Genomic DNA, 26,905 nt, shown 5'->3' on the forward strand with positions numbered 1-26,905 from the left:
TTTATCTGAGGATGGAAACTCAAGTTTGGCTTTAATGCTTGAGGTTTCACTATTTTAACTTTTAAAGCGTATACTGTTTTAGTGCTCTGTTACATGTACACACTGTTTCCTTTTTTTACTCACCCACACAGACAGACTTTCCTCACACATGGTCATCATAGGCCAGGTTTTTCCACTCCAGAAATTGGCTTGTCGTCCTTGTTGCTCATTTTTCATGTCAGTCTTCTCCCTGCAGAAAGCATCACGGCTGGGATTCTCCCACATGAACAAACAGGCCTCTCAGTCCTCGCCTGTAAACATTTTAATTTTGCTGGCCTCATTTAGCCTTGGCTCTGCTCTGGATGAGCTGGTGCTGTATGTCTCAGCTTGTGTGTGTGTGTGTGTGTGAGAGTTTTTGGACAGTAACTGTAGGTGCTGACTGAGCTCTGAAAGCTTAAATGTCTAATTTTCTTCAACTTTTGGGAGTTCTTTGCAGTGATTTTGGCATCCTTTAGTGTTTGATTCCTCTGTGAAAGCATCTGCAGCAGTCAGGGGAGACTGTGCTTCATTAGCTATTTGGGTCTGTTGGCAGTAGCAGCGCAGGCTGTGCCATAAACTTTACAAAAAATAAAAAAATCTGGATGTGCTTGTTGAAAAGCTCCCAGTGAAAGAGCGTCCTTAGTAAACTAAAGAAAGAAAATGTGTAGCTTCTATTTTCATATTATTTAAGTTTATTTTGGGGTCTGTAAAATGTATAAAAGATTTTGATTCATTGACTAATCTAGTGTAATCCAATTTATTTTGAGTTAATGAGACATAAAGTCGAGTCTCATAGTCTTTATTCTTGGAAGACCTTGTATTTGTGTTCAGAATGGGAGTTTGATTTATAGTAATCAGTTAAGCCCCCTGAAGCCCCTCACATATTATTTTATTTGCCTGTATACAGTTGGAAGAGGCAGCAGTAGGATAATATTACACAATCATTGTCAAAGTTCTGAGTCGTGTCTCTGGTGTACTCATTCTGAAAAGAATTTTTCAATTATCAAAGATCATGTGGGGACAAGAAACAGAGAAGTTTATATGTTATTTGATCTTTTAAGGATTTTTTTATTTATGTGATTTTTTTTTTACATTTTTTAGAACTTCTGAGGCATTTACATAACCTTTTTCCAGCTCTGAGTCTCTCTAATTATTCCTTATCAAGCCTTGTAGTGACTATGCAGGGACCGTGCGGATCAGTCATCTACATTCACCCTAATACCGGGTCTGTCTTTTTTCTTGTTATCTTCAATTCAACAAGGTGGTGGAAATATTCCTCAGAGATTTTGCTCCATACTGACATGAAAGCATCACACAGTTGCTGCAGGTTTGTCGGCTGCACATCCATGATGAGAATCTCCCGTTCCACCACTTCCCTAAGCTGCTCTATTAGATTGAGATCTGGTGATTCAAGAATTCAGTTGGAGATGATTTGAGCTTTGTGACATGGTGCATTTTTGTAGTAGAAGTAGCCATCATATGGTTGGTTACCTTTTAAATGATTTAAGTGATGGGGGCTGCATGGTTCAGTGGGTAGAGGGGTTGTCCTGTAGCCCAAGGGTTGCCAGTTCGATCCGTCCTGGAGAGCTCATGTTGAGGTGTCCCTGAGCAAGACACCGAACCCCTAATTGCTCCTGATGGGTCGTGGTTGAGCGCCTTGCATGGCAGCTTCCGCCATTAGTGTGTGAATGAGAAGTACATGTAAACCGCTTTGGTAGAAGCGCTATATAAGTACATTTTACCATTTACCATTCTCAGTTGGTACTACGAGGTAGAAAAGTGTGCCCCACATCATTACACCACCAGCAGCCTGAAGCATTGACACAAGGCAGGGTGGATTCATGCTTTCATGATGTTTGCATCAAATTCTGACTCTACTATCTGAATATGGAGCTGAAATGGAGACTCGTCAGACCTGGAAATGTTTTTTCCATCTTCTATTGTCCAGTGTTGGTCAGTCTGTGTGAATTGTGGCCTCAGTTTCCTGTTCTTAGCTGACAGGAGGCACCCGGTGTGGTCTTCTGCTGCTGTAGCCCATCTGCTTCAAGTTTAGATGTGTTGTGTATTCAGAGATGATATTCTGTATATCTTGGTTGGAACCAGTGCTTATTTGACTTCCTGTTCCCTTTCTATCATCTCCAACCAGTCTGCCCATTCTCCTCTGACCTCAGACATCAACAAGACATTTTCGTCCAGACAACTGCTGCTCACTGGATATTTTCTCTTTTTCAGACCATCTCTGTAAACCCTGGAGATGGCTGTGTGTGAAAATCCCAGAAGATTGAGAGATCAGTTCAAAGTGACTTAAATCCCTTTTTTTCCACATTCTGATGCCTGGTTTCAACTTTAGCAAGTTCTCTTCACCACGTCTACATGACTAAATGCATTGAGTTGCCATGTGATTGGCTGATTAGATATTTGTGTTAACAAGCAGTTAAACAGGTGGATCTGATAGAGAGGACTGTGATTGTATGTGCAGGCCTTATATTGGCATCATAATCCGCTATGGAAAACTGTCTACTGATGCCACCGTGTAAATATCAATTTGTGTAGGTATAGGTTTTTCTCCTCTTAGAATGAGCCATTTATATCTACTTGCTGTGGGTCCTCATACATGGCATCTGCCATATCATGCTACTATTTTTACTACGGTGTGTCTGAATGGACAAACAAGTCTGTGTGTGAAGTGAGAACCCTCTGAGCTTTAAAACTGCAGCACTGGCGTTGCTTGATAGGTGCTAGACAGCACCGTTTGATAGTAAGTAATGCCTCTTCATAGAAGAAGACAGCACACATGTAAACAATTTTGAAGTAGTTACCTGTAGTCATCGCCTCACCTGAGGCAACTGGATCCACTCACAGATGAAAACACGTTTATGTCGGACAGAGTTTAATTACACAACACAGTAAACAGTGAAGACGTTTTTCATTCGTCAATTGTGCAGTCTACACATCAAACATGGTTTCATAGATAACTTCATGAATTCATTGTGGCTTACACTTGAACTAAAATTACACAGGATGTTTCTGCCACAAGCTTCAGTAAGACATAACCTGAGTAAAGATTATGCATGTCTTTCTTTATAGTGTGGGAGGAAACACACCTCACACGATATCGCAGTGTATAAGGCGCCTACACTGTGATATCTTATTTCTGTAACTGGAAAACCAGACTGTGGTTTTGTGGTTTCTTTTTTCAGCCCAGACTATGAGAAGTGGTTGAATATTTTCAACAAACACATGAAAATAAAAACAATTTGTGCATTATTGGTGTATTCAGTTTGTTTGTCATAATTCTATAAACTGGACCAATCTAGGTGAGTATTCGATGCAGACATCCTGGCACCTCCAAATTCACAAACTTGTCTGGCTGAATTTTCTTTCAGTACAGAGAGATCAATGCTTTAGCTGATTTTGACCACAAGTTTGAGATGTGAGGAAGAAAGAGTTCATGGTCGTATAAGCAGTTTAAGTTGTCTAGAGGTTGGAGCATAAGCTTCGGGAGGAAGAAAATGCTGACATTCTTGTAACTGGAAAGTTAGTTTGAATTAGAGAGTAGATTGATATTTCAGTAGCCTTGAATTCGTCAGACTTGTTGAGTGATTGATGAGGTTTTAGGGGCTCCAATCAGAAGCTTCTGAACATTGAGGCCCTGTCCTGCTTAATGACTCTACCATTGCCTACTTTGTCCTCAGGTTATAATTTGGAACCTGAGCTCCCCTCCTGCCTCCTCTACATTGGCCTCAATCTTCCTCCTGGGTCACAGCATAATCATGACAATTCACTGCACCCCCAAACCAAGTCAAGACATGTTTTTAAAATGTCAGGCCAGATATTTAAACCAAACATGTGAGACTTCTAACTGATCAGCAAACAAATGTAGCAGAGTTTAAATCTGTGAAATGTCATGAGGTAATCAAAAAAGCCTAAAGGGAGCTGGCTATTTGGACCTTTTTCACTGTTGCACCACTAAACATGCAGCTCAGCAGCTGTGATATTGACGATGCTGAGTAGCGAAATGGTTGGAGAAAGTTCAGAAGTGAATCTGTAGCAGATGTTGAAGTTGAACATGGCACAGAAGAAAGGAGCCATATCTGTTGTCAGGAGATACTTTGGTTTAAAAGGTCAGACGTGGCCCAAAAAAGGATTTACTGTGAATGCTATCGAGACGCTGTACCACTGTGCTGCAAACTTGCTTTGTTGTATCAGACATGTCTGACACTAAGATCAGCACCCTCCACATCCTCAGGAAAAACTGGAAAAGCTGGAGGACACTCAAGTCAGGTCCACACATTTGCTAGATATTCTACCAACGGCAAAAATAAATAAAGTGGTGAATCGAGATAACCACACAATTCACACAAAGACCTGGTTCTGTGGTGAAAGACCGACTCAGGGCTGTCATCAATACACTGGATATTACCAAGTTTTATTTTTGTTTTTGTACAATGTACAATTCTCATAACAATGGAACAGTCTGTTCTTTGCCAATTCTCTGCAGCAATTCTTCTCGGAGTGAGTGGAAAATATGATTAATGCATAAAAAAAATTTCTCCCACTACTAACAGAAATCTAAATTTGATCACTGGTTCAAGCCTTCATGTGGAGTTTGCATGTTCTGTATGCGTGGGTTCTCTCTGGTACTCTGACTTTCCCTCACAGTCCAAAGACATGCATGTTAGGTTAACTGGTCATGACTCATGTTTAGGTTCAGTTAGTTGCACCTACATACATTGCTACAAGCTTCCAATCACAGACAGATCTTTGAGCTGTTGAAGAAATTTAACACATTGTTTATATAAAACCTTTTCTGTTGGCATGACAACTCATCATAATGTTTGTTTGAATTGTGCCGGACAGACCAACAGGGGTCCCTCATGCTGCACAGCATCCAAACCAACTTAAAAATGTTCTAAAAATGAGTGTTTTCACAAACATAATAGCAAACTGTGTCACTATTACTTGTCCTTTTAGCTTTAGGCCTGGTTACTTATCAGCAGCTGCTCAGATTAAACTGGTATCACTTCTGACTTTAGGATTTGGTGACATCTAGTGGAGAAGTAGCAGATTGCGACCAACCAAATTAGTTTTGCATTCATAAAAACTTATTGTAATTATATTAAAGTACATATTGTCTCATTTATCCACCTAAATGTTATATTTCTAACTATTTTCACTACTCAGAGATCTGTCTGTTATAGGAAGCAACGTCATGGATGGATGAGAGTGGAAGACTGGAAAGGAGATGAAGACCGAGGAGTAAAATTGGATGAATAGATGTAAAAAGCTCTAAAGTTTTGACTGTATGTGTGTATGTGTTGGTATGTATGTGTGTGGGTGTGAGACGTGGCAGAGCGAGGCCTGGCCAACCGGCAGATCTGTTCCATATGTTTCCTGGAGACAGAGTAAGGCTGCTTCCCTCCACCCCACCCACAGCACAAGGAGTCTTCATTTAAAAAGACAAAACAGTCAAGAAGCAGCATAACGTCGTGGTACTGTACTTCACTCATTTTCTGCAACTGTGGGTATCAGTTTCAGGTAAAGACGGCAGGTGTTTGGTTTCTGGGAGTGGGTCGGAGTGAGCTGCCGTTTGGCTTCACAGCAAAACCAGGAGGGCAAAGAAAACACACAGTTTGTCACGTTTTCACACATCACATTCATCATTCCCATGTGTGTTTCACTCCGAAACGTTTCTGTCGGTGGGCTGAGACTGGAGAATATTTTAAGTCCTGCATCAATGATCAGCACTTCCCAGAAGTTTTCACCTGGAACAACGTATTGTATTGCAGTAAGGAAATTGACAAACCCACAGAGAATTATTATCAACTCTGTGGTTGTAATTAGCTTTACTGAGTGTTTAAGCATGTCTCTGTTCATCATTTCAGCCTCATGGCCTGAAAGTTTTTTTTTGTTTTTTTTTTGCCATCTTTTCTCTAATCATCACTTCCAGCAGCAGTAGCAGCAAATAAAAAACAAAACATGCACAAAGAAAAAATATTCTCATTTTGGATGGTTCTGCCTGTTTAGATGCATATTAAGGAGGGAATGAAAACAAACAGTTTAATAAACTGTGACTGGTGGCTTCCCAGATACAATATGATATCCTATATATTAAATCTTGAAGACAAGCTCTCAAAGTTTTCATCATCAACCATTGTTATTGCTCTTTCCTCATCACTAATTGTTTCTGTTTGGACAACTACTTCTGTATTACAGACATCAGTAAGTAGCCTGTACTGCCACCCTCTGGCGACACTGCAGTCTAGTTTATTTACTTCAGATTAGTCAACGAAAACATGTCTGATTCACATTTCTTTTTTTCTTTGTTTATTCTGATTTTTTAATAGATGGCATCAGTTTTGCTTCTCTAGTGAAGGAAAATCGAGGTGTTTTTTGTGGCCAAACAGTGAATGCAAACTTAATCACTACATAGATTACTCTGTGAACAGTGCAGCTAAAACTAACTGGGCTTCTAATAGATTGATCATTGATAGACCTGCATTGATCATCTCAATCCAAGTCCTGCTGACAGACACCCTCAGCTATTTTATTCACAGTAGAACATAGAACAAATATCAAAAGCTGAGAATTTTTCTATATGATTCATCTTGAATTTGACAACAACAACATGTTTTAAATTGGTCCAGGTCCATATTTACCGCTGTGCAGCCTCTCCTCACTAACAACTGTAAAGATCTGGGAAGTGAAGAGATCTTCTGGTCTGGTGCAGGATTCTAGCTGCTCAACAGTCCTGGGCTCTAATTTTGTGTTTCATGATGCTCCTAATCTTTTTAACTGGTCAAAGTTTTGGACTGCAGACAGACCAGTCCAGCATCTGGATCCTTACAAAGCCATGCTGCTGGAGTAAGTGCACTTTTGGTTTCAGCCTTGTTTTGCTGAAATATGCAAATCCTTCTCTGGAAAAGACTGAATTGGAACATGTGTCACGCTCAAACCTAAGTAAACCTTTCAGCAGAGGGGGGGGCTTTTCAGATGTGACTAATCCACCCCAGTTCCACCAGAGATGCATGCTTCTGACTGAGCACAGATGACAACTAAACTCTCATAGTAAGATGTATGTGTCCTTCTCTTCTTTAGTCACTGTAAAAAAAAAAAAAATTCATATAATCATGTTCATGCAACTGCATTGTGCACTGTCATGTTTATGTAACATTTAAAAGTAGCTTGTAACCAGTGGATGAGTACTGAATGCAGAAGTGTTTACAAAACAAGAACTGTAGATTGACCTCATCTGAGCCCCTGGAGAGCTTTACCCTAACAAACAAAGAAGATAGCCATCAACACACGAGGTGTGGGTGAATGATTCTTCTGCTTTGTAACTTTCCTCTCAAAACTGGTCCTTCCTGTTTGCATGTGATCCACCCATTAAAGACACACTCCGTAACTTTCTGACCTGGCTCATTTGATGGCACAGTGGCATCTATTATGTGCATTTGTGAAGCCGTCTCTGCCCAGCAGCGTCCTGCAATTTGCCACGTTTTCATCCGGGGCACTGAGTGGTGTTGCAGCTGAGTTTTGCTTTGCACACACGTCAAAAGTTGAAGCTTTGAACGTGCACCGTAAGTTATTCAGCAAAGAAACATTAGAAGACATTATCAGAGGATGAGAAGAAACAAAAGAGAGCCAGAGACAAAGCAAGAGATAAGACTAGAGTCAAAATAAGACTTACTGTCTGGAGAGAGCTTACAGTACAGGTAGGATGCAAGGTGGATGCTGAATTAGCCGTTGATAGGTGGCATGCCACTGAGAAAATGGCTAAAGTTAAGTAGTGCATCTATAAATACCTTGCTGAGCAGCAGAGCCTTACTCAGACTTTGTAAGAGACTGTGCGACTGCTCTTACTTGTACAAGTCTGATCTGTGCTCATCCAGACTCTTGTTAAATAATTTGCTCTACAGTCGGTAGGATGCAGCCTTGATTCATCCTTAAATCAGTCTTAAATTTGTCCCACTGCAGAACAGTTTTTCACTTTGCCTCAGACCATTTTAAATGAACTTTGGTCCAGAGAAGACAGCAGTGTTTCTGGACTGTGTCCACATATGGCTTCTTCTTTGTAAAATAGAGCTTTGACCTGCATTTTTGGATTTCATGTGAACTGTGTTCACAGACAGGGATTTCCGGAAGTGTTACAGAGCCTGTGCACTGATTTCCAGTAGAGAATCATGTCTTTTTTTAAATGTAGTGCTGCCTGAGAGCCTGCATGGACACCTAATACTGACTCCAATGTGCGCCGGCTCCTCATAGCTGTTTGTTGATTAGTCTTTACAATTTTGTGTCATGGATCACAGTCATGAAATTGTTCCACATGTTTTTTTTACAGATTGTTGAACCTCTGCCAGTTGCCACAAATGAGAGACTCTGCCTCACTAAGGTGCTCTTTTTATACCCAGCTGTGTTAATGACCTGTTGCTAATATATTAGCTGCTCCATTTGTTGCTGTTTCTTGCTGCAGCTGCTTCTTTAAGCAGCACTTACTTTTTCAGCTTTTTGACTCGTGTCACTGCCATTAAATTTAGATAAACTAATAGTTTTTACAAAACAGTAAAATGTCTCACTTTCAACATTTGATAAAAGTGAGATTTGCTAATCATTGCGTTATGTTTTTATTATTCTTTACACTATGTCCCAACTCTTGTTGGTACTGGCATTGTAGAAAAGCCTAATTTCTCTGTATTAGACCATCTTTTCTGTTCTGGCAAAAAGGCTGTTGTATTATGATGTTGCCAGATGAAATTGTCTAAGAGATTACTTTTCAGAACCAAGGTAACTTATTATCTTTATGAATGAATGAATGAATGAATGAATGAATTTATTGTCATTGCACAACAATTACATCAGCAATCATTGGCAGTGGAATTCTTAGATCCCAGGTTTTCCTAACAATGCTAAAAAGAATATAAAGCACAACAAAAATAGTCAAACACAAAAAGCAAGAATACTACAAATAAGTTATACAGTAAAATGTATAATAAGCAATATGAAGATGCTATTATTTAACGGTGGCGTTGCTGCTGACAGATTTAGAAGTCTTATGGCCTGCGGTATGAAGCTGTCCCTGAGCCTGGTGGTACGGGCTTGAATGCTGCAACTCGATTGGACGGACCACTGTTGAATGGTCCGCGTCACTGGCCCGTGACACTTCAATTTCTGTCTATAGGAAGGCAGCAGCAGAACTGAGGCGTGATCAGATTTACCAAAAGGAGAGCGAGGGAGGGCCTTATACGTGTTTGCATAAGGGGTGTAAAGATGATCGAGTGTGTTCTTGCCACACGTAGAACAGCTAAAGTGTTGGTGGTGTCTCTGCAGGACTTTCCTCAGGCTGACGCTGTTAAAATCCCCGATTACAATAAACGGCGCCTCCGGCCATGAAGTCTCTGCCCTGTCGATAACTTCAAACAGTTCTTCCATGGCCTCGTTGGTTTCAGCGTGTGACGAAAATACACAACTGTCATGACAACCGATGTGAACTCACGCGGAAGATAATAAGGCCGGCATCTGATCATGAGGTGCTCCAGGTCCGGAGTACAGCCCATAGAAATAATTCCCACATCTGAGCACCATTTGTTGTTCAGCATGCAACAGACACCACCTCCCTTTTATTACTTTAAAAAAAGTTTCAAGTTATTTGTCCTTTTGAACAAATCTCAGTCAGTCTCCTTAGAAACCTCTCGCACTGCCCCTCATCACTGCAGACACAGAGGAATAGACCTCACATTGCTGCACTATGATGGTTAAGATACTGAGTTTGCTCTAAATTTAGGACCAGGTGATTTGACAGAGTAGATGAAGCTCACCAGGGTCGTCTTAGTGAAAGGCTGAGAGGACAAGGAGCAGCACTTTCTTTTGTATCCTGCACAACACACACAGTTTCAACAATCGTAGGCTATTTTTCTTTGGCATGAAGAGTCTCTTCCAGTTCTGTTTTAATAACATTTCATAGCATGCAGACTCCAATATGTCCAATAGAAAAAGATTTTATAATGTAAAAAGAAATGCCCTTTAATCTTGACACTATTTTCCAAGTTAGTCTGACTTCTTTCAGAAGCAGAGGCAGACTTGGCAGCCATAACAAAGTTACCCTGATTGGTTTCCAGAGCTCTGCTGATGCAACAAGAACTGGTTGCAGATGCTTGTGGTGCACTGACATCTGCTGGTGGATGAAGGCTGCTTTTTATCCACACAATTCTGCATGTACGGTTTCAGTTAATGAAACATCTGGGTTTTTTTTGATGTTCTGTGTTATTTGTATCTTGCATTGTTTCTCCTGTTTGTGTAGATCACTGATAACAATCTCAGACAGTTTTGATCATTCGTTTTCCAGGTGAGTTTAATTAAAGGGAATCTACAGAAGGAGGTTGTTCCACATTATAAAGCAAGTCTTAGTTTCCATGAAGTCTGGGAGCAAAGACGTATCTTTCAGCAAATAAAAAGTGTGAAATAGAGCAGTGTCTTGTGAAAGGAAAGAAAACATTAGACATTTCTGGAACGTTTCAGTGAGATATGCATGAATCCAGACTGCTGCAACACACCTGACTCAAACGAATGGGTCAACAGCAGACTTGTGCAGAGCTTGTCAGAGATCCATTTAATTTAAATCAGGTGTGTTGCAGCAGGGAAACATCTAATACCTGCAGGATAATGGGCCTTGAGGACTGACTTTGTACACCTCTCTAGAGAGGCAGCACTTGTGCATAAGGCTGTATTTTAGCCACCCTTAACCAATTTTCACATAGAGAAACATTTGCAGTTGGCTCAGAAATATATGATTTTGGATAATTTTTAACAGTTTTTTCAGTGATGAATGCTGTGCTACACTGGAAGGTCCAGATGGGTTTTGGATGGTTGGTGGAAGGCCACCATGTACCAGCAAGATGGTGGCGGAGTGATGTTTTGGGCTGGAATGATGAGGAGTGAGGTGTTAGATCCTGAGTGTGTCAAAATGACCTCTGCAATATCTGTTCAGTTTCTAAGTGACCATTTCCTACCATGGTATGAGAAGAAGCATTCTTCTGCAGTTAAGGCAAATCTCCATCCCATGCTGCAAAAATAGCATTAAATCCTAGGCTGCTATGTGTATGAAGGGAAAGAAAAATCATGGTGGGGCCACCAGCATTTTTTCATTTCAGAATAAAATACCATTTTTAATTGTTTCTGCAACCTGTTCAGATTTTTTTTTTTTATTAAAAGACAACAGCTGAAATAAAATCACATGTTCAGTTTCCTTCTCAGACCTAATTTCATTATAAAAAAAAAGAAGTCAAAAACAGTATTGTTTGAGGTGGTCCAGATTTATTAAACACAACCTCAATAAATATAGCACCATTAGGGAGGAGAGAACATGTATAAACAAAAGACCTTCTGACAATCCAGGTGGGGAGTTATACTACCTGGTCATGATTTAGAAATGATCTGTGCTCCACATGGAGGGTAATGATGAATTTTAGATCAGTAACAGAAAATCAGGATAACATATAACATTATCGTACAGACAGACATGGGGCTTAAAAGTGACTTAATGCAGTAAAATAATCCAACATTACTCAGTAACTTCTGCTAGAGGAACATGTCCATTTAAAGCTCTCCATATGTTTCAGTTCCAGCTTGCAGGAACTCCTCTATGGTCATTACAATGTCTTACCTTACTAAATTAAACAAGATATGCAAGGAAATGGCCCAAATAAATGTGTGTGTGTGTGTGTGAGTGTATGTATGTATGTATATATATATATATATATATAACTTTAGGAAAGACACATTTTCTTTCAAACATTACAGTCATTTGAAAACTAGAAAGAAATAAAAAGAGTCTTCATAGAAAATAATGTGTCGGCATATGATTTAAGTCAAGTAACTGAGTGTTTCTTCTCTCATGAAATGACCAGGGGGTGGTGCTGTATTCCTCTCAAAGTCCATAAAGTAACAGCTGAGGGGTAAAATGCCAGCATTTCCCTATGTTTTTCCTTCAGGGGGCAGCAGTACTCTTGTGTTGTCTTGTACGTCCTCCTTACTGTCTGTAACTACAGTAAACACTTCCACTGCCTTAGCTTATGAGTTAATGTTCAAAGTTAATTCCCTGACATGAAACCCTCTATGTGTAAAGAATACCAGCGTCCAACATGTCCTACAGGTTCTAAGATACATCAATATAATGAAAACGTAACCAATTTCACAAATAGCTGTCTCCTCAGGAATGTGTGCTTTTATCTTGTTTTGCCTCTCAGAATTATTCCTTATTCTGCCATGAGGATGTTAGCAGGTCCATTTCTTAGCCGTCATCTACTTTCTCTACTTTCTGAAGTTGCCGAGCTGGATGCCCCTCCGGCCAGTAACACAGCGAAAGGTGACTGGCTGTATGCTCCAGTATTTAACTGGGTTGGCAAACAGACTGATGGCTGTGTACTGATTCTTCTTGACGTTGGCAGAGGTGGGACAGAAGTCATTGATGCCCACATAGCCGATCTTGTTGCGATGAAGATAAATCACCTGTTGAAACAGAGAATAGTCTTTAAATTCATTATCTGTGTTTTCTCCCCACAAGGTATGATTGAGGCTTGTGTAAATACGCCGCTTGTTAAAAATTCATTATGATAATCTTTTCACCCAAGCCCAGAAAGTGGACTCATACGACCTCATCTCAGCTGTATCATAACTCAACAAGTTATTTAACACATTTTTTTTATATTTAAAATAACAATTACCATAAACGGTAATGTAATTGATAAACACATGTGTACAAGGAAAATATGAAGATACATCTACATTTTAAATCTAAATATTATATGTTAATAAGAATGGATTAGATTTATATAGCACTTTTCTAGGCACCCACAGTACTCTACATTGAATCCATTATTCGTTTACATCACCTTGGTAACTTGGTGTTAATTCTAAAAATTAAATTTAAAAATCTAATCTATTTTTTTTATTTAAATGTTATTTTGTATATTAATATTAAATGTTGCATGTTTTTTTTAAATATTTGCTAGTCAACCCTGCCCCGTCATAACCTCAACAAATACACAAGCAGACATAAACTCAACCACGTTCGCTCTTATTCCCACTGTGGCATTAATGTATATTTAGTTTTAAACAAAGATTTTTTTAATGCAGAAAGTTCTAATTTTTACTGGTGAACATGGCCAAAGGTTGTATGCCACTTCTCTAGGAGAAAAACTTTTAAAAAGTAAGACAGTCATGCATCAGAGAGGATGCTAGCTGCTGTTCTCACTGCTGACTTATGAGGCATGTCCTTTTTATTCTACCGCCACAAGTGTGGCTTTATCAATAAACCAGCTCCAAGATATGCGGAATGTGTCAACCATGAGAAATTTCTGCAAAGTTACAGTTTTGTTCTTTATGTATTTGCTTTAAAAGCCATATTTTTGTAATTTTTGCTTCATGTTTTCACTAGTTTGACAGGTGATTGAATAAAGAACCATTGTTAAAAATCATTGGTCATTATCTAAGATATCATCAACCTCAACAAACATCAATAGTTACTCTCTGAGTCAGATTATTGACTGCTTCTTACCTGGAGGTAGCGCAGGGAGTTTAGACCTGGTGGGACTTTTTTCAGACGATTGTGGTCCAGGTGGATCTCACGGATGTTTGGGATACTGGCGAAGCTCCCGTTTTCTACAGACCTGATATGGTTAAAACCCAGTCCTAACCTGTACAAATGGTCAAGGATAGTTGAAGGTGTTAATGCTTATTAGTAGAAATAGTCTGCTGTGGAGAAATAAGTAAAACAGATTTACACATCAGTTTGTCTAACATATTCAATCTAATGATGCATAAAGCCTGTGGGAAGGTTGTAAGAGGGTGCTGTTAAATCAGTGATAACACTAAACAGTTAAATAAGCTGTGTTTTCGTTTGGGATTGCTTTTTATTTTTGTTTTTTTTTCCCGCTCCTATTAAATCCTGGTATCTGCTAAACTCTCTAGTGTTTTGCTAAAACATTTAAATTCAGTAAAAATCATATTAAATAACAACTGATTTAAAAGAAATTTTTAGATACTGAGTAATATCTTATATTTTTCCATTGTTCGGGTAACAAAAGTGGTGATTGTCACCTCTGCAGGTTTTTATATCTGATGAAGTCCTCTACTTCCACCTTTGAGATCTTGTTGTAGTCCAGACTCAGCTCTGTGATGGAAGATGGGAAGTCTGGGAGGTAAAACAAACCCATTAAACCCCTGAGGCATCTTTTATTTATTGCACTGAGAACGATCTGAAAGCAAACTTCTACAGCTATACTACCAAACAGGAATAGCATAGATCTGTTGAACAGTCTCCATGTGGTGCTGTGATTCTGTCGGTGCATGAAGAGAAAAAAAGGCTCACATTTGATTTGCTGAGTGATGTCTTACCTTTTGGCACAGCTGTTAGTTTAGCCTCTGCTATACCGATATACAGAGAGGACAAGCCATTAAATGCACCCATCTCAATTCCACTGTTGGCCAAAGGGTTGGCTCCCAGCTCTGTTTGGATAAACGCAAACATCTGGTTGATTTATCAGTGAGTCATTAGTATAATGGAAAACATGGACAGGTGAATTATAACAGATCTATGGTGATGGAATTCTCCTCAGCTGCTCTTATTCTGCACACACAGGTTTGTTGAAATTATCCATAAATGTAATTCATCTGGAAAGACTGGTACCTTGACATTTTCCCATAGAAATTGATATAAAAGATGTATTGCTTTAAAAATTTAAAGTTTGTTTTCTTTAAACAGTGGGTTATTGTTTCCTGAAGTTTTAATTTTTTAACCTTCTAAAACCCGAGGACTCTCAGCAGGGGAACAGATGGTTCCAAACTGGGCCAAAATGGCCATTTTAGAGACCTCGCCTGAACTGTCTGTACTAAAACCTCCCTAATTTAACTTTGCTTAAACTTTCTCAGAGTTGGCCTTTGCAGAGATAATGCTGACATATTTTACCATGATCTCATAGAGGTTCAGCAGCTAAAGCGGCATCATTACAAAGGGATATTCATATTGATCTTGAAATGGTTTATTTCAGTTTTTTTTTTTTTTTTAAAGCAACCCTGAAACTTTTAATTTGTTCTATGTGCCATCCTAAAAACATCGATTCATATGGCTCCAGAAGTATTTGAACAGACTTTGCGGTTGCAGAGAAACACTCATTTCATTAAGGACGTGTGATTTTCGAGCAAAGGGTTTTAAAGTATCAGAATTCCCAATGTGTGTAGTCCCACATTTTTAGGATTAAACTCCAGGTTGACTCAGTCTGTTACATTGATGAAATGTAAAAAAATGAAAAATGAAATTATGTTTCTTTACCAATAAGTAGCTGTTGTCTGGTCTAGTGTGAAAGAAAAGTGTTGTGTTCATTGGCTAACCAACTAGCTTATAATTACCTAAACTATGACACATGTCTTAAGCTGGATTTATCCTTGTCTGCATAAGGTCAGTTACGCTGTAGTCTCATAAGTCCGCAGAGCCTTGGTGCGCACCTCTTTCAGACCTGACGTTGTTGTGTGGAAGTACTCCCTTGTGATTGGTCATTTTGTAATTATATGTTTCCAGATTTCTGGAGATTCTCCTGAATTTGTGCAGTAACTGCACAAGAGAAACTGCCAAACGACATGTAAATACACTCAAATGCGAGAGCACATTTCACCATTGTCAGCTACGCCTACCATACACAGATGTTGGGGAGATGATTCTGATGGTCTCTGTGGTGTGTGCTCTATCTGTGTATCTTTGAACCACATGGGGGTTGGGTGACGTAATGAGTTTCAGGAAAAACACAGCAGCAAAAAGGATACGGCAGAGACATTTTTCACAGATATATATTTAAATTTGATCAAATCTTTTCTATCGTTTTCTTCCTCTTCCAAATTACTACACATTGCGGATGTCAAAGGTGTTAGGACCATCTTAAATTTTTCCATAGTGCAAACACACAATTGATCGGATCATTTTATCTAGCGTCCATGTAAACGTCGGTTTCAATCAGATAGAAGAAACATTTGTCCATGTGAACAAAGATATAGTAAAGGAAACACTTGAGATTTAAGATGTGTAAATATCAGTGTCTGTGCTACTAGTGAAGAATAAATGAAGATGGCACACAGCACAAATTAAAAAGTTTTAGGCTTGCCTAAAAATGTAATAAACACTTTTAGGATGAATATGAATATCGTTTGGAAATGAAGCAGCTTTAAAGCTCTATCATAGTATAAGTAGGGAACATTATCTGTGCAAAGGTCAACTCTGACCAAGTGAAGCAGAATAAAATTAGAAAGCTTTTAGAATACAGTTTAGACGAGATCTCCAAAATGGCCATTTTGGCCCAGTTTGGCACCATCTGTCTCAGCATTTCCCATTTGGGAGACCTCAGGTTTTAAAAGCTTAACCAAGTGGTTTAAGTTTTCTATAACTGGCCAACTCTTAATAAAGTTGAATGGATCATTTTAGAAAGTTGCAGTGACCAACTCACTCTAGTCTGGCTGCTTGGTGTTGACCAAGGCTAAGTTTTAAGGCTATATTGTATTGGGTTGGAATGAACTGCAGTCATGTTTGGGTTTAGTAGGAACCTATGAACCCAGCTGAAATGGTTGATGCAAATCTGACCGAGGAAGCTGAAACCCATTCTTACCTAGCACATGCAGCTTCCTCAAGCCTTTAAATGCATCCCTCTGGATTCTGTTTATATTGTTTTCATGGAATCGCAGCTCGAGGACGTTGGGAGGCAGATTTGCAGGGATCTCAGTCAGCAGGTTGTAGGAGAGATACAGCAGTTTTAGGTTGTCCATGTTCCTGAAAGCCTTCGGGTGAATCTTGGATATCTTGTTCTTGATCAGAAACAGTCCCTGTTGTTGGAAAAACAAAAAGTGCTGTAGAAAACTGAATGGATTTGATTCCGTTTTTGCTGCATTTTATACACAAAAGATTCTTTCATGTCTTAGTAATAGTCATTATGACCCAGTGCCAAACCTTTGCAGCCAACATTTAATCTGAACCAGCCAAGATGCTTTGAATGAAACACTTATGACTTCTTTGTAATGCCAAATGTTTGACAGAGGGAATCTGCTGAGGATAAGGTTGTTTTTTTTTTTTTATTAGAGTAGAATTATGATTAAGATTTGATTAAAATTATTCATCAGAAGTACTATAACTTTATAAACAACCTATAAACCTCTGATGGGAAAAGTATCCCAATCTCTCCATAGAACAGAATCATTTAAAAATTCCTGGATCCAAGGCGGTGATTCGGATCACCCCTAAAATCTAATCACTTGTTCCTTATTTCTATTTCTGAGATTTCCGGAAAACTGAATCAAAATCCATCCTTAATTTTTTAAATTATGTTGCTAACCGATAGACAGACAAACCAACGCAGCTAAATACATGACTTTCATCTTGGTGGAGGTAGCAAAAATAAATAAATACAAGTCATTTGGGGGTCAGGTCAGCTGTAGCCTGCAAACAAGAACAAATCACTGAATTAGTGGAAACCGATGATATTGTTCTGTTTGTTTGTAGTAGTTTAGAGCAGAGATTTAAGCCTTGATGTGATTTAATCCCAGCTGAGTCAACAGCTGCCAGATTAAAGGCAAACCTGCTCCTCAGCTGGAAGTTATTTTGTTTTCCATTCTGAGATGAAAATGCTGATTTAGCCCTGCCATCACGTCTCAAAGTCTTTTTTTTGAGGCCTAATGGAGGGAGCATTCGCCTAACAGTTGCAGTTCATCATTTCCAAACTGTCCCTACTTTTAATGTGACTTATAACTATACATGTTTAAAAAAAATCTGTTTGAAAAAGAAAGTACAATAGCATACTGTCTTAAACTAATACTTTGTTAAAGCAATTTTTGATTGACTTGTGCTCATTTTCCTGTTACAGCAAAAGCTATGATTCACAGAGTTTCCAAAGGATAGGGATCTTTTTTTTAAGTCATCAATCAGGAGAAGGGTACAATAACATTTCCACAGTAGGGATACAGCAAGACAGTCACCAAAAAGTAGAGAAAACAATAATACAATACAATACAAAGAACTCGACACCTCCTTAAAACTGACGTAAAGATGAGATGGAAACCGGTCAGGAAGGCTGCCAGGAGACCTACAGCAACACTGAAGGAGCTGCAGGAAGTTCTGAAAGACTGTTTGTGTCCTACATGTGACAACAATCTCCTTTCATTTCTATATGTCTGGACTATGGTGTAGGTAGGGTTGAAGACATAAGTCTTTTATGACCAAGAAATAAAAATCTCTAAGACCAGCTACAAAGCCCAGTTAAAAAGAAAATTAACAAGCAAACAGCTTCCATGGAATAAAATGAAAGTTCTTAACAGGCCCAGCCAGAGACCAGAACCTAATCCAATGGAAATTCTGTGGGCTGACATGAAGAGAGCTCTGAGCATGAATCTGGCAGATTTATAACGTTTGTGAGGAAGAAATATTGTCAAGTCACAATGTGCCATGCTGATAGACTCCTGCCCAAGCAGACTGAATGCTGGGATTAAATCAAAAGATCCTCAACAGCAATAATAGTTTTACTTATCAAACCATGGAAGGATTCTTATATTTTTCTATATATTTCTCCAACAGATTAGTTTGTTTTTAAGCTGAGTTGTTCAGGTCAAAGGTCACATTAAAAGTGGGGAAAACTTAAAATGATTTATGTGGTTTAATTTTTTTTTTTTTTTTTTTTTCTCATCACGAAAAACCTGGAATTCTAACAGGGTGTGTTAAAATTTTTATATCAGGTCCATGTTGCCTTTTGTAGCTGTTGTTAATAACATGGGCAAAGAGCTGTGCACATTTTGGGTTATGTCCTGAATATTCTACTACCATGTGAAATTCACCAGCTGGATGATGCCAACAGAAGATTTTCATTGAAGGTAAAACTGATAATTTTCATAGTTTGTGACTGTCATCATACACAGTGCATCTTTCCCTCAGTATTTTCATGAAGAGTGTGTGGGTATGGCTCACTCTGTTGGATGCTGGGACAAGAGGGCTAGCTTGTAAGAAATGCTCTCAAATTACCTGTTTCTTCCTGGTTAGATTTTATTTTGTTTGGCTAAAAACTGTAGAATCCATTGGAAAAGGAAAGAGATGGATACAAAAAAAATAAGAAACAAGATGGACTCTACTGGGTGTAATTGAATCACATGTCCGGTAACTAATCTGATAATTAATAATCCAGTACGCCACCTTTTTTTATATATATAACTTATTGAAGTAAACAAATGAAAAGTTCAGATCAGGTGTGGACTGGATATCATTGTTTCTTTCAGATGAACTGGTGCCATTTTCCTGCTGGATCTTCTTGATATATTTTCAGCTTTTTATGAAGGTTTCTCTTACATAAAGCCTGTGAAGGCCTTTGAAGTCATCCTCCTTGATGTCAGTAATATCATTGTTTTGAAGATCAATCATCACAGTGTCTTCAGGAATCTTCTCAGGAACAGATATTAGACCTGTTGAAAGGAGACACAGTTGCCCAACTAAATACAAGAGGACGATTAAAAGTGACTTTGTGTAAATACTTTGTGTAATTAATAAAATCTTAATTGTAGAAGTGAAGATGAAATCAGAATCTTCCTCAAACATTCTACATCTCACATAAAAACAGCCGTCTGTGCATCATAGTTTAGGATGTAGTGAGTATACTAATGCAGTTTTCATAACTGCTGCAACAAACCAAGAACATTTGTTAAAGGTTTCGCCCCAAAATTCCTTTACTTGTCTGCATCCTTTGCATCTCATTACAGAGAACAATGCACACATCTAATTTAATAGACCTAACCCTAAATGGACATGTATAAAATAATGGCCTTGTTTTGCACAATTAATCATTTGACTTTAAGATTCCTATAAAAACAAAAAAAAATTATGTTGCACTGTCCTCATGATGCATGAAGTCTTTTTATTCTTGATGCCATATTTAGGTTTTTTTTTAACATTTTGTTGTTAAGTAGTCAATGTTTGCAAAAGTGATGATGAAAATTGTTAACAAACATGCATTTCCCCATTTTTATGTTATAAGTCTGTTACTGCGTCAATGTCCAAATTAAATATGGCCAGAAAAAAATCCCCGACATCAGAAAGTTGCCTTTCAAACTGTTGTTTTTATATAATGTAACATCAACTCTTCATAGATTTCTTTAAAGGGTCATTTACCATAAGGGTAGATAAAACAGAACAACCAGCTCAGGCTTCCAAAAGATGACCAATCAGAAGAAAGTAGGCTTTTAAGGAGGTTATGATGTATAGAATATAATTTAGTGATATTAAAAAGAAAAGAAGGTTGTATTGGTTTTAACATTTGAAAGAACGTAACTTCCAGGACCTTCCTCCTCCCTGTCTGCTGTGCTACAGCTCTTTCAGAGCCCATCCCTGCAAAGGGGCCGGTGACCATGGTAACTGAAGCGGCCGACTCCAATAAGAGACCCTCCTGGTCATAAGCTGTTTTAATTCAGGTCAAATCAGTTCAGAAAACAAGGAAAAGCCAGATGAACCTGATTGTGGCTTTTTTTTGTTTTTTCTTTCACAATTTTTGGTCTTATGTATTTATCTAGATTCTAGAGGCATGGTCACAGATTTAGAAAATCTAAAAAGCCCTTTTTATTTAATTTATGAAGTTCAACTTGAAAGACAGTAGATTAAATGGCTCATTTTAGACATAGGAAGGAGGTGAATAAAAGGCAAGTGGAAGATTGACTACAGTTCTTGTTAAGCTTCTGTAATGTTCCAGAAAAAAAACAGAGCTTGAAGTTATCATAAAGATTTAGGTTATGAGCCATTTTAAGTATTGGTAATTATCTTCTTCCCAAGAAAAAAAAAACAAATCCGACTAAAGTATGCTGAAAATAAAGAAGACAAAGCTGAATCTGAAAGATGATACAATAAAATTGCAGTAAATATCACAAGATAAGTTTCTCCTACAAATAAACAACTTTCTTATTTTTTAAATTACACAACATATCAAGGGGGCATTATAGAAGATTTCAACCTGTAACCTCTAGAAAAGATGTAGTGTGTTCTGACAGAGCAGGTTCTTACCCTTGTCCGAGCACTGCACCACTCCAGGTGAACAACGGCAGCTAGCTGGGCAGTCGTCATCATCATCATAGTCGTCATCATCATCTTTGTCATCATCGTCATCCCATTCCCAATCCTCCATCATGATGTCGTAGTTTTTCATGAAGTCTGTGATCTTGACTGGCTTGTACACTTTGGTATGGCCTATCGCCAGTAGGCAGAGCAGGAGGAGGGCTCTCATGGTTTATCAAACCACTGATCGGTTAGCCAGCCACCAGGATGAGCTGTCGAAGAGCAAGGGTTAGGTTAGCTCTCAAACCAGCAGCCAGGAACAGACTTGCGGTGCGAGTATGATTTGTTTGTGCAACTGGTTGACTGATCACTACAACGTGAGAAGAGCTTTTGTAGATTCTGACTGCGTAAGGCACTGAAGAAAAGTCTCATAGCAAATCCAAAGTCAATTACTGAGTTATTTGGGATGAATATTTTTATTATTCAGGCTGAAATTCTGACACTGATGCAAAGATTCTGTCAAGCAGTGTTTTCTCTAGGCTAAACATTTCTTTTTGAGTCTCTAAATCACAGAAAACACCCCCATCATGTTTTGTAGTGGGGCTACCTTTTTAGGGCTGCTGATTAAACATGAGGATTGTCTAACGTTAGCATTTAGCTGTATGTTGACATAGTCAAGCCGAAGGCTTGTATGGTCTGTGTGTTTGTTTCAACTAAGCATGAGTCTTTACAACTGTTTTGCCCCTCTGTCAACACTGTTCCCCATGTATTTGTGAGTGTGTTCTTAAACACACACTTGTCCTCCTCACACACACGGCCCAGTGGTGTGTTTTTATTCTCCAACACATCCAGAGCCATTCATTTCCCTGCCACACAGACGTGTGCTGTGGAGGGGAAAAAAACACCAAGAAGCTTTGGAAAGAAGAGGAGGTGGATTTACAGGAGCTGAAGACTCAGTGACTTGCCACATTGTGAATGGAGGCTTTGCAAGTGATTTCCGTATAGTCCCAACAGATGTTAATTTTCTGAAACAGAGCTGCTCTGTGTTCTGGGTTTTTCTTTCCTGCTTGAAAAACAGAATATTCTTCCCTTTGCTAGTGTTGACCAGAATTATGTCTCCATTACAGACCAGTGATTAGTTTTTAGAGGTTTAATCGGCCGTTTGGACAAAGGCTTTAAGCTTTACACCAACATAAATAGAACATAAATTCCCAACCCAGTCCTTCACCTCATCTGGCTGTGTCCCACATGAATGAATGACTGTAATGGTGATTTTAATGGTACCCTGCATAGAGCTTTGGACCAAGTTTGATTTGGTGTACAGGTCTAAGTTTTTAGGAACCAGCTAGACCTGTGTTGTGTTCTCATGGTCCTGGATCACATTAATGACTGGTGTGGTTTTAAAGGACTGGTACACAACTTAAGGTTTGGATTCCTGCATAAAATAAAATGAAAAACTGTAGAAATTATCACAACTGAAAAAAATTAGAAAGCATAATTCTGCTGCAAAAGAAGTTTTTTGTTAGTTGAATTTATGAGCAACGGTTTAATGAGAGGGATTTAGAATAGATTTAGGTAATAAATAAAAACAATATTTGGGTTTATTCATCAAAAACAGATGTGAATTGTACTAACAGTTCATAAATCCATTGCTGTTCACATAATGGCTTCATCAGTCCGTTAACGTGATGACTTCTGGTCATTTAGACATTGATTTCTTTTCCATGTATGTTTAATTTAGACATGTAAAGTGAAAAAACCTCAGATAATGTTCACATCAGATTGGCTTGTACATGTTCAGTTCAGTTTGATATTCTTTTTAACTTCACAGTTTTTTTTAACAACATTTGGCTGTACATTTCACATAAACATGCCAAGTGCACTTTAGTTGTATAAAACATGCAGCTTGGATGGAAGCAGCGGAAAACAGAACTTTTCTTCACGTTGCAGCTTGTTTAAGAATCACTGTTACTCATGTGTGTTTAATTGCTCTACAATCACAGCCTGGTTGTCATCAGCCTGATACACATGAATTGTTTTACTTCACCTGATGACGCCGAGATGAGAAGCTGCACCACTAAAAACTCTGCGTCCTTGAAGGGTTACAGTTTCTCATATAAAAATATGTTTTCCCATAAAAATTCATTTCGAGCTAACAGGCACACAGCAGTGTGTCAAATAAAACGATGGAAGGAAGCAGCTAAATAATCGCACTGTAAAATCTAACAAGATGGCTTTAATAAGAAAACATATGCAAGTTTGTTGCCTTAAAAATCAGTTTTTAAAACAGCAATACGTTTGGAGAACTTAGATTAGAGAAACTTGATGTGATCAAATCCATGTAAATTAGCGCCATCATGATTTAAAGTTCACTTTAATTAATTAAACTCAAATTCTTCTCGCTTTGCAGCAGGAACTCGGTGTGGACATGGTCTTTCCTAAAATGATCTGAGCTCTTTGTTACGCTGCAGCAGCTGCTTGTACAATTTGTTTTAAACAGAGGGATTTCTAGAATGACCATAAATACACACTTTCAGGTAATCAGCTGATGATATGACTTGAAAAGTGAAGGCGCATTCAAAATCATTCATTTTCACTATGAATCAACATTAAACTATATTTCTGTGTCCCTGCCATGCTGTCAACACACTGAAACTCTGGCAGCAGGTGGGCTATTGCTGATATGAGGTCATTATATAGTGAGGAGGTCATTATATAGTGAGGAGGTCATTATATAGTGACCTAAAGTTGTTTTCCTGTCTATCTGAAAACCGCTTCCCTCACATGGAGCCTTGGAGGCAGAGATCTCCAAGCTGACATGAAATGTATTTTTAGGATTTTCTTTCCTCAATAACTCAGTTTGATTCATTAAAATATAACAGTGAGAAACAAAAAGAAAAAAGAAAGCTAAGTTTAGAGACATTATAGTTTTCACAATCATTACCTCAAAGAAATCCTTCTAAACTTTTTTGTCAGCTAAACATTTTAAATGATTTTTTATGTTAATTTAGCTCAGATGCTGAGAAAAGAAAAAAATAAACAACTTTGCACTGGATGTAAAACCATGAGGTTGTGGTCCTTTTTGGGTGGGTATGTCTTGACCCCCCTCTACTTATACTCTCAGACTTGTTGAATCTGATATGTATTAGGCTGAATTTGGCCAGGCTGCTGCTGCACAGTGTTACAGGAAAGCACCAGAGGGGTAATTCCTACATGACACCGACAGGTTCAGTCTGCATCAGCACATCAGTTTGCATCTGTCACATCCCAAAAACCACTCATGATGGACGACAGCAAACAGGCCAGGGCAGGGACCCCACACAAACTTTGGCATTCACTCAAGTCCTCTTATTTCTCTTGTTTGTTTTGATTATATTTTCTATTTTGAAAATCTTTTTTATCCATAAAAAAACTCTAGTTTTCAACCCTCAGACCCAAACAATCAAACCTAAGTTCAGTTTTCTTCTCCAACCTGAATTAATAATGTATTACTAAAACAGAACATGAGGAGAGGGCATGCAGAGTTCCTGGAGGGATCACTTTCAGAAAGTGTTGCTCTTACTTTCTACCAGTGTCTCCATAAAGACCTACAAACCTCTACTGGAAAATAGGTTCTCTCAGCCAACATAAATGTTTGTCCAAGTCTCACCTATTCACCAGCTGCCGTGATTTTAAAAATGATTTATACATTTCCCTCCATTACACCCTCTGAGAGCCAGCAGAGGGAGGCTGGGATGTCTGTTGCGTGCCTCAGCCTGTGCTGTCGGATTCTGAGCCCCCCAGTCGAACTTGTAGTCCACCCACATATTTGTGGGTGGACTACAAGTTGTATGTAATATGTAATGGTGGTCGAGCATCTTGCTTCGACAGCAAATACTGAGACCCCTCCTCTGCTGGCTCCTTATTCCACATGTGCTCGTTTATCACAGAGAGGATGGTTTGCTTGATTGGTGCTTTGCAACTTGGCAGTATGTTTGAGATAATTTTTTCTGTTGTTTCTTTTACTGAATCAAACAAGCCTCAAAAATGATTAAATCTCCCTTGCTCCAGTCAGACCGGTGCAGACAAATTATACCTTTAAAGACGTTTGCAATTTATAAAACATTTGAACCAGAGGCATTTAACCAGCTTATACCCTCCCTGCTGTCTGCTGCATCAATCAGGACTCTAACCACCCTGCTCTGTTTTCAATATCCAGATCATTTTAAATTCTTTTCATGAAAATGTCAAAATATTTTAAGTACACAATAACCATCAAGCCGCAACCCAAAGATTTGTTTTAAAAATGAAGAAAAACATGAAATACTCAAGGAACCAGAACATTGATTATGGTTTTTATCTCATAAATCTTGTTCAGCTATTAGTAAAAATCATCAAATATGTACATACTTTTGTCAGTTTATAGATTATAATTTTTCTCAGCGCTCAAACCAGCTCTTTTGCCCAATATTTGAAGAAATTTAATTTTTTTAGAGATTTTTCTCCTCATGTGACATGTTTACAGTCAGTCCATAGAAATGTATCTTCACTGTTGTGAAATTACTCAGTGAATGTAGCACAAAAATTATCACAGCATTTAAAATAAAACAGTTAATCATCATCTTATCCATTCAACATGATCTTCATTCATTGATCTATTTCATGCAAACCAAACTCCTATAGAAATGTAGTATTTGAAATGTAAGATATAATCCTGTGGGTCCACTAAAACACCTCCAGCAGGCAGCATCTAAACTTATCAAAATACCATGTTTTCTATCTGTAAAACCAGCCAGGGCTCAACTGTCTTTTTGTTGATGAACCCAGGGTGTGTCCTACCTCAGCCTCGTGTGCGTCTCGGTTTAAACCCCACGCAGTGAACAGACCAGCAGCAGCAGGGTCCAACTGGAAGGCTAAGACAGATCCTCAGTCAATACATTTCCAGTGAATGAAGCACAGCATCACCCTCTCTCCTCAGTAGAAAAAAAACACCCCCACCAATGGAAAACCTCCACTGCTTTGGATGAGAGGTTCAGTTTCAATAAAGAGCTTTTAACTCTGAGTGATCGCACCGTCTGAACGTCTCTGGGTCTAGGGTTGAAAAGGCATTGTTAGGACTTTAGTCATGTGCTTTTCATCAGGAGCTTTGAAGTGCTGCCAGGGTAGTTAGATTCCGACTCCTGCATGCTCAGGTTTTATATTGAATAGGGTGGTAGGTCTGTCACCTCCCCTCCCTTCACGGCACGATGCCAAATGAAATGTTTTACATCCATGTGATTGGAGCCTGCACTGTGACCTGTAGGCACTAAGATGAACGAAGACCGTGACTCTTCACAGCTTATGATGTTTGAGGTTTTATCAGAGATACATCAACAGGGTGGAGGCGAGCCTGAACTACCAAAGATGTCATTAGATATCTTGCTACGTTTGTCACAACATTGACGTTTAATATTTAATTAAATGACGACCTACACATTCACTACCAGAGATTTAGTGAAAAACACTCATAAATAGGTTGGAGAGGTAGATGGAGGTATAAATCCACCTACTCTAAAGCTAAACATCCGGGGTTCTTGACTTAACCCATGCAAGGTCTTCCACAACCTTTTACTTTGTTTTTCCTTTGCTCTCATTCACAAATGTTTTCTCTATTGTTACCAAGTTTATTTTTTTGTACAACTTTATCTGGTCTGAAATGTCTGGTCTATTTTGTGGAATCTGTTGCTATACAAGGTTAAAAAGTAAGTTCGTTGTTGGCCTTTAAATTAATATTAATCCTTATTTTTACATGTTGCGTAATACATGTTCACGGTTGGAAAAATACATGTTACCAGTTACTCATTTGACTATCCATGT

General features: G+C 38.6%; 2 protein-coding genes across 3 annotated transcripts in view; one reads left to right on the top strand and one right to left on the bottom strand.

Moving 5' to 3' along the window:
* LOC121637259 (centromere protein P) overlaps positions 1–26,905 on the top strand; it is a 125,284-nt gene that overhangs the window by 56,602 nt on the left and 41,777 nt on the right. The gene's annotated exons all lie outside the window — the stretch shown is intronic.
* Positions 11,316–26,178, bottom strand: aspn (asporin (LRR class 1)). The gene is made up of 8 exons (XM_041981300.1): positions 25,889–26,178; positions 21,080–21,342; positions 19,382–19,494; positions 16,665–16,878; positions 14,410–14,520; positions 14,113–14,206; positions 13,571–13,709; positions 11,316–12,522 (listed from the first exon to the last, which is right to left on the bottom strand). Exons 2-8 carry the CDS (start codon positions 21,297–21,299, stop codon positions 12,325–12,327), a joined length of 1,089 nt encoding a protein of 362 aa, XP_041837234.1. The 5' UTR covers positions 21,300–21,342; positions 25,889–26,178; the 3' UTR covers positions 11,316–12,324.

Source organism: Melanotaenia boesemani, chromosome 3 (assembly GCF_017639745.1).
Source record: "Melanotaenia boesemani isolate fMelBoe1 chromosome 3, fMelBoe1.pri, whole genome shotgun sequence".
NCBI lineage: Eukaryota > Metazoa > Chordata > Actinopteri > Atheriniformes > Melanotaeniidae > Melanotaenia > Melanotaenia boesemani.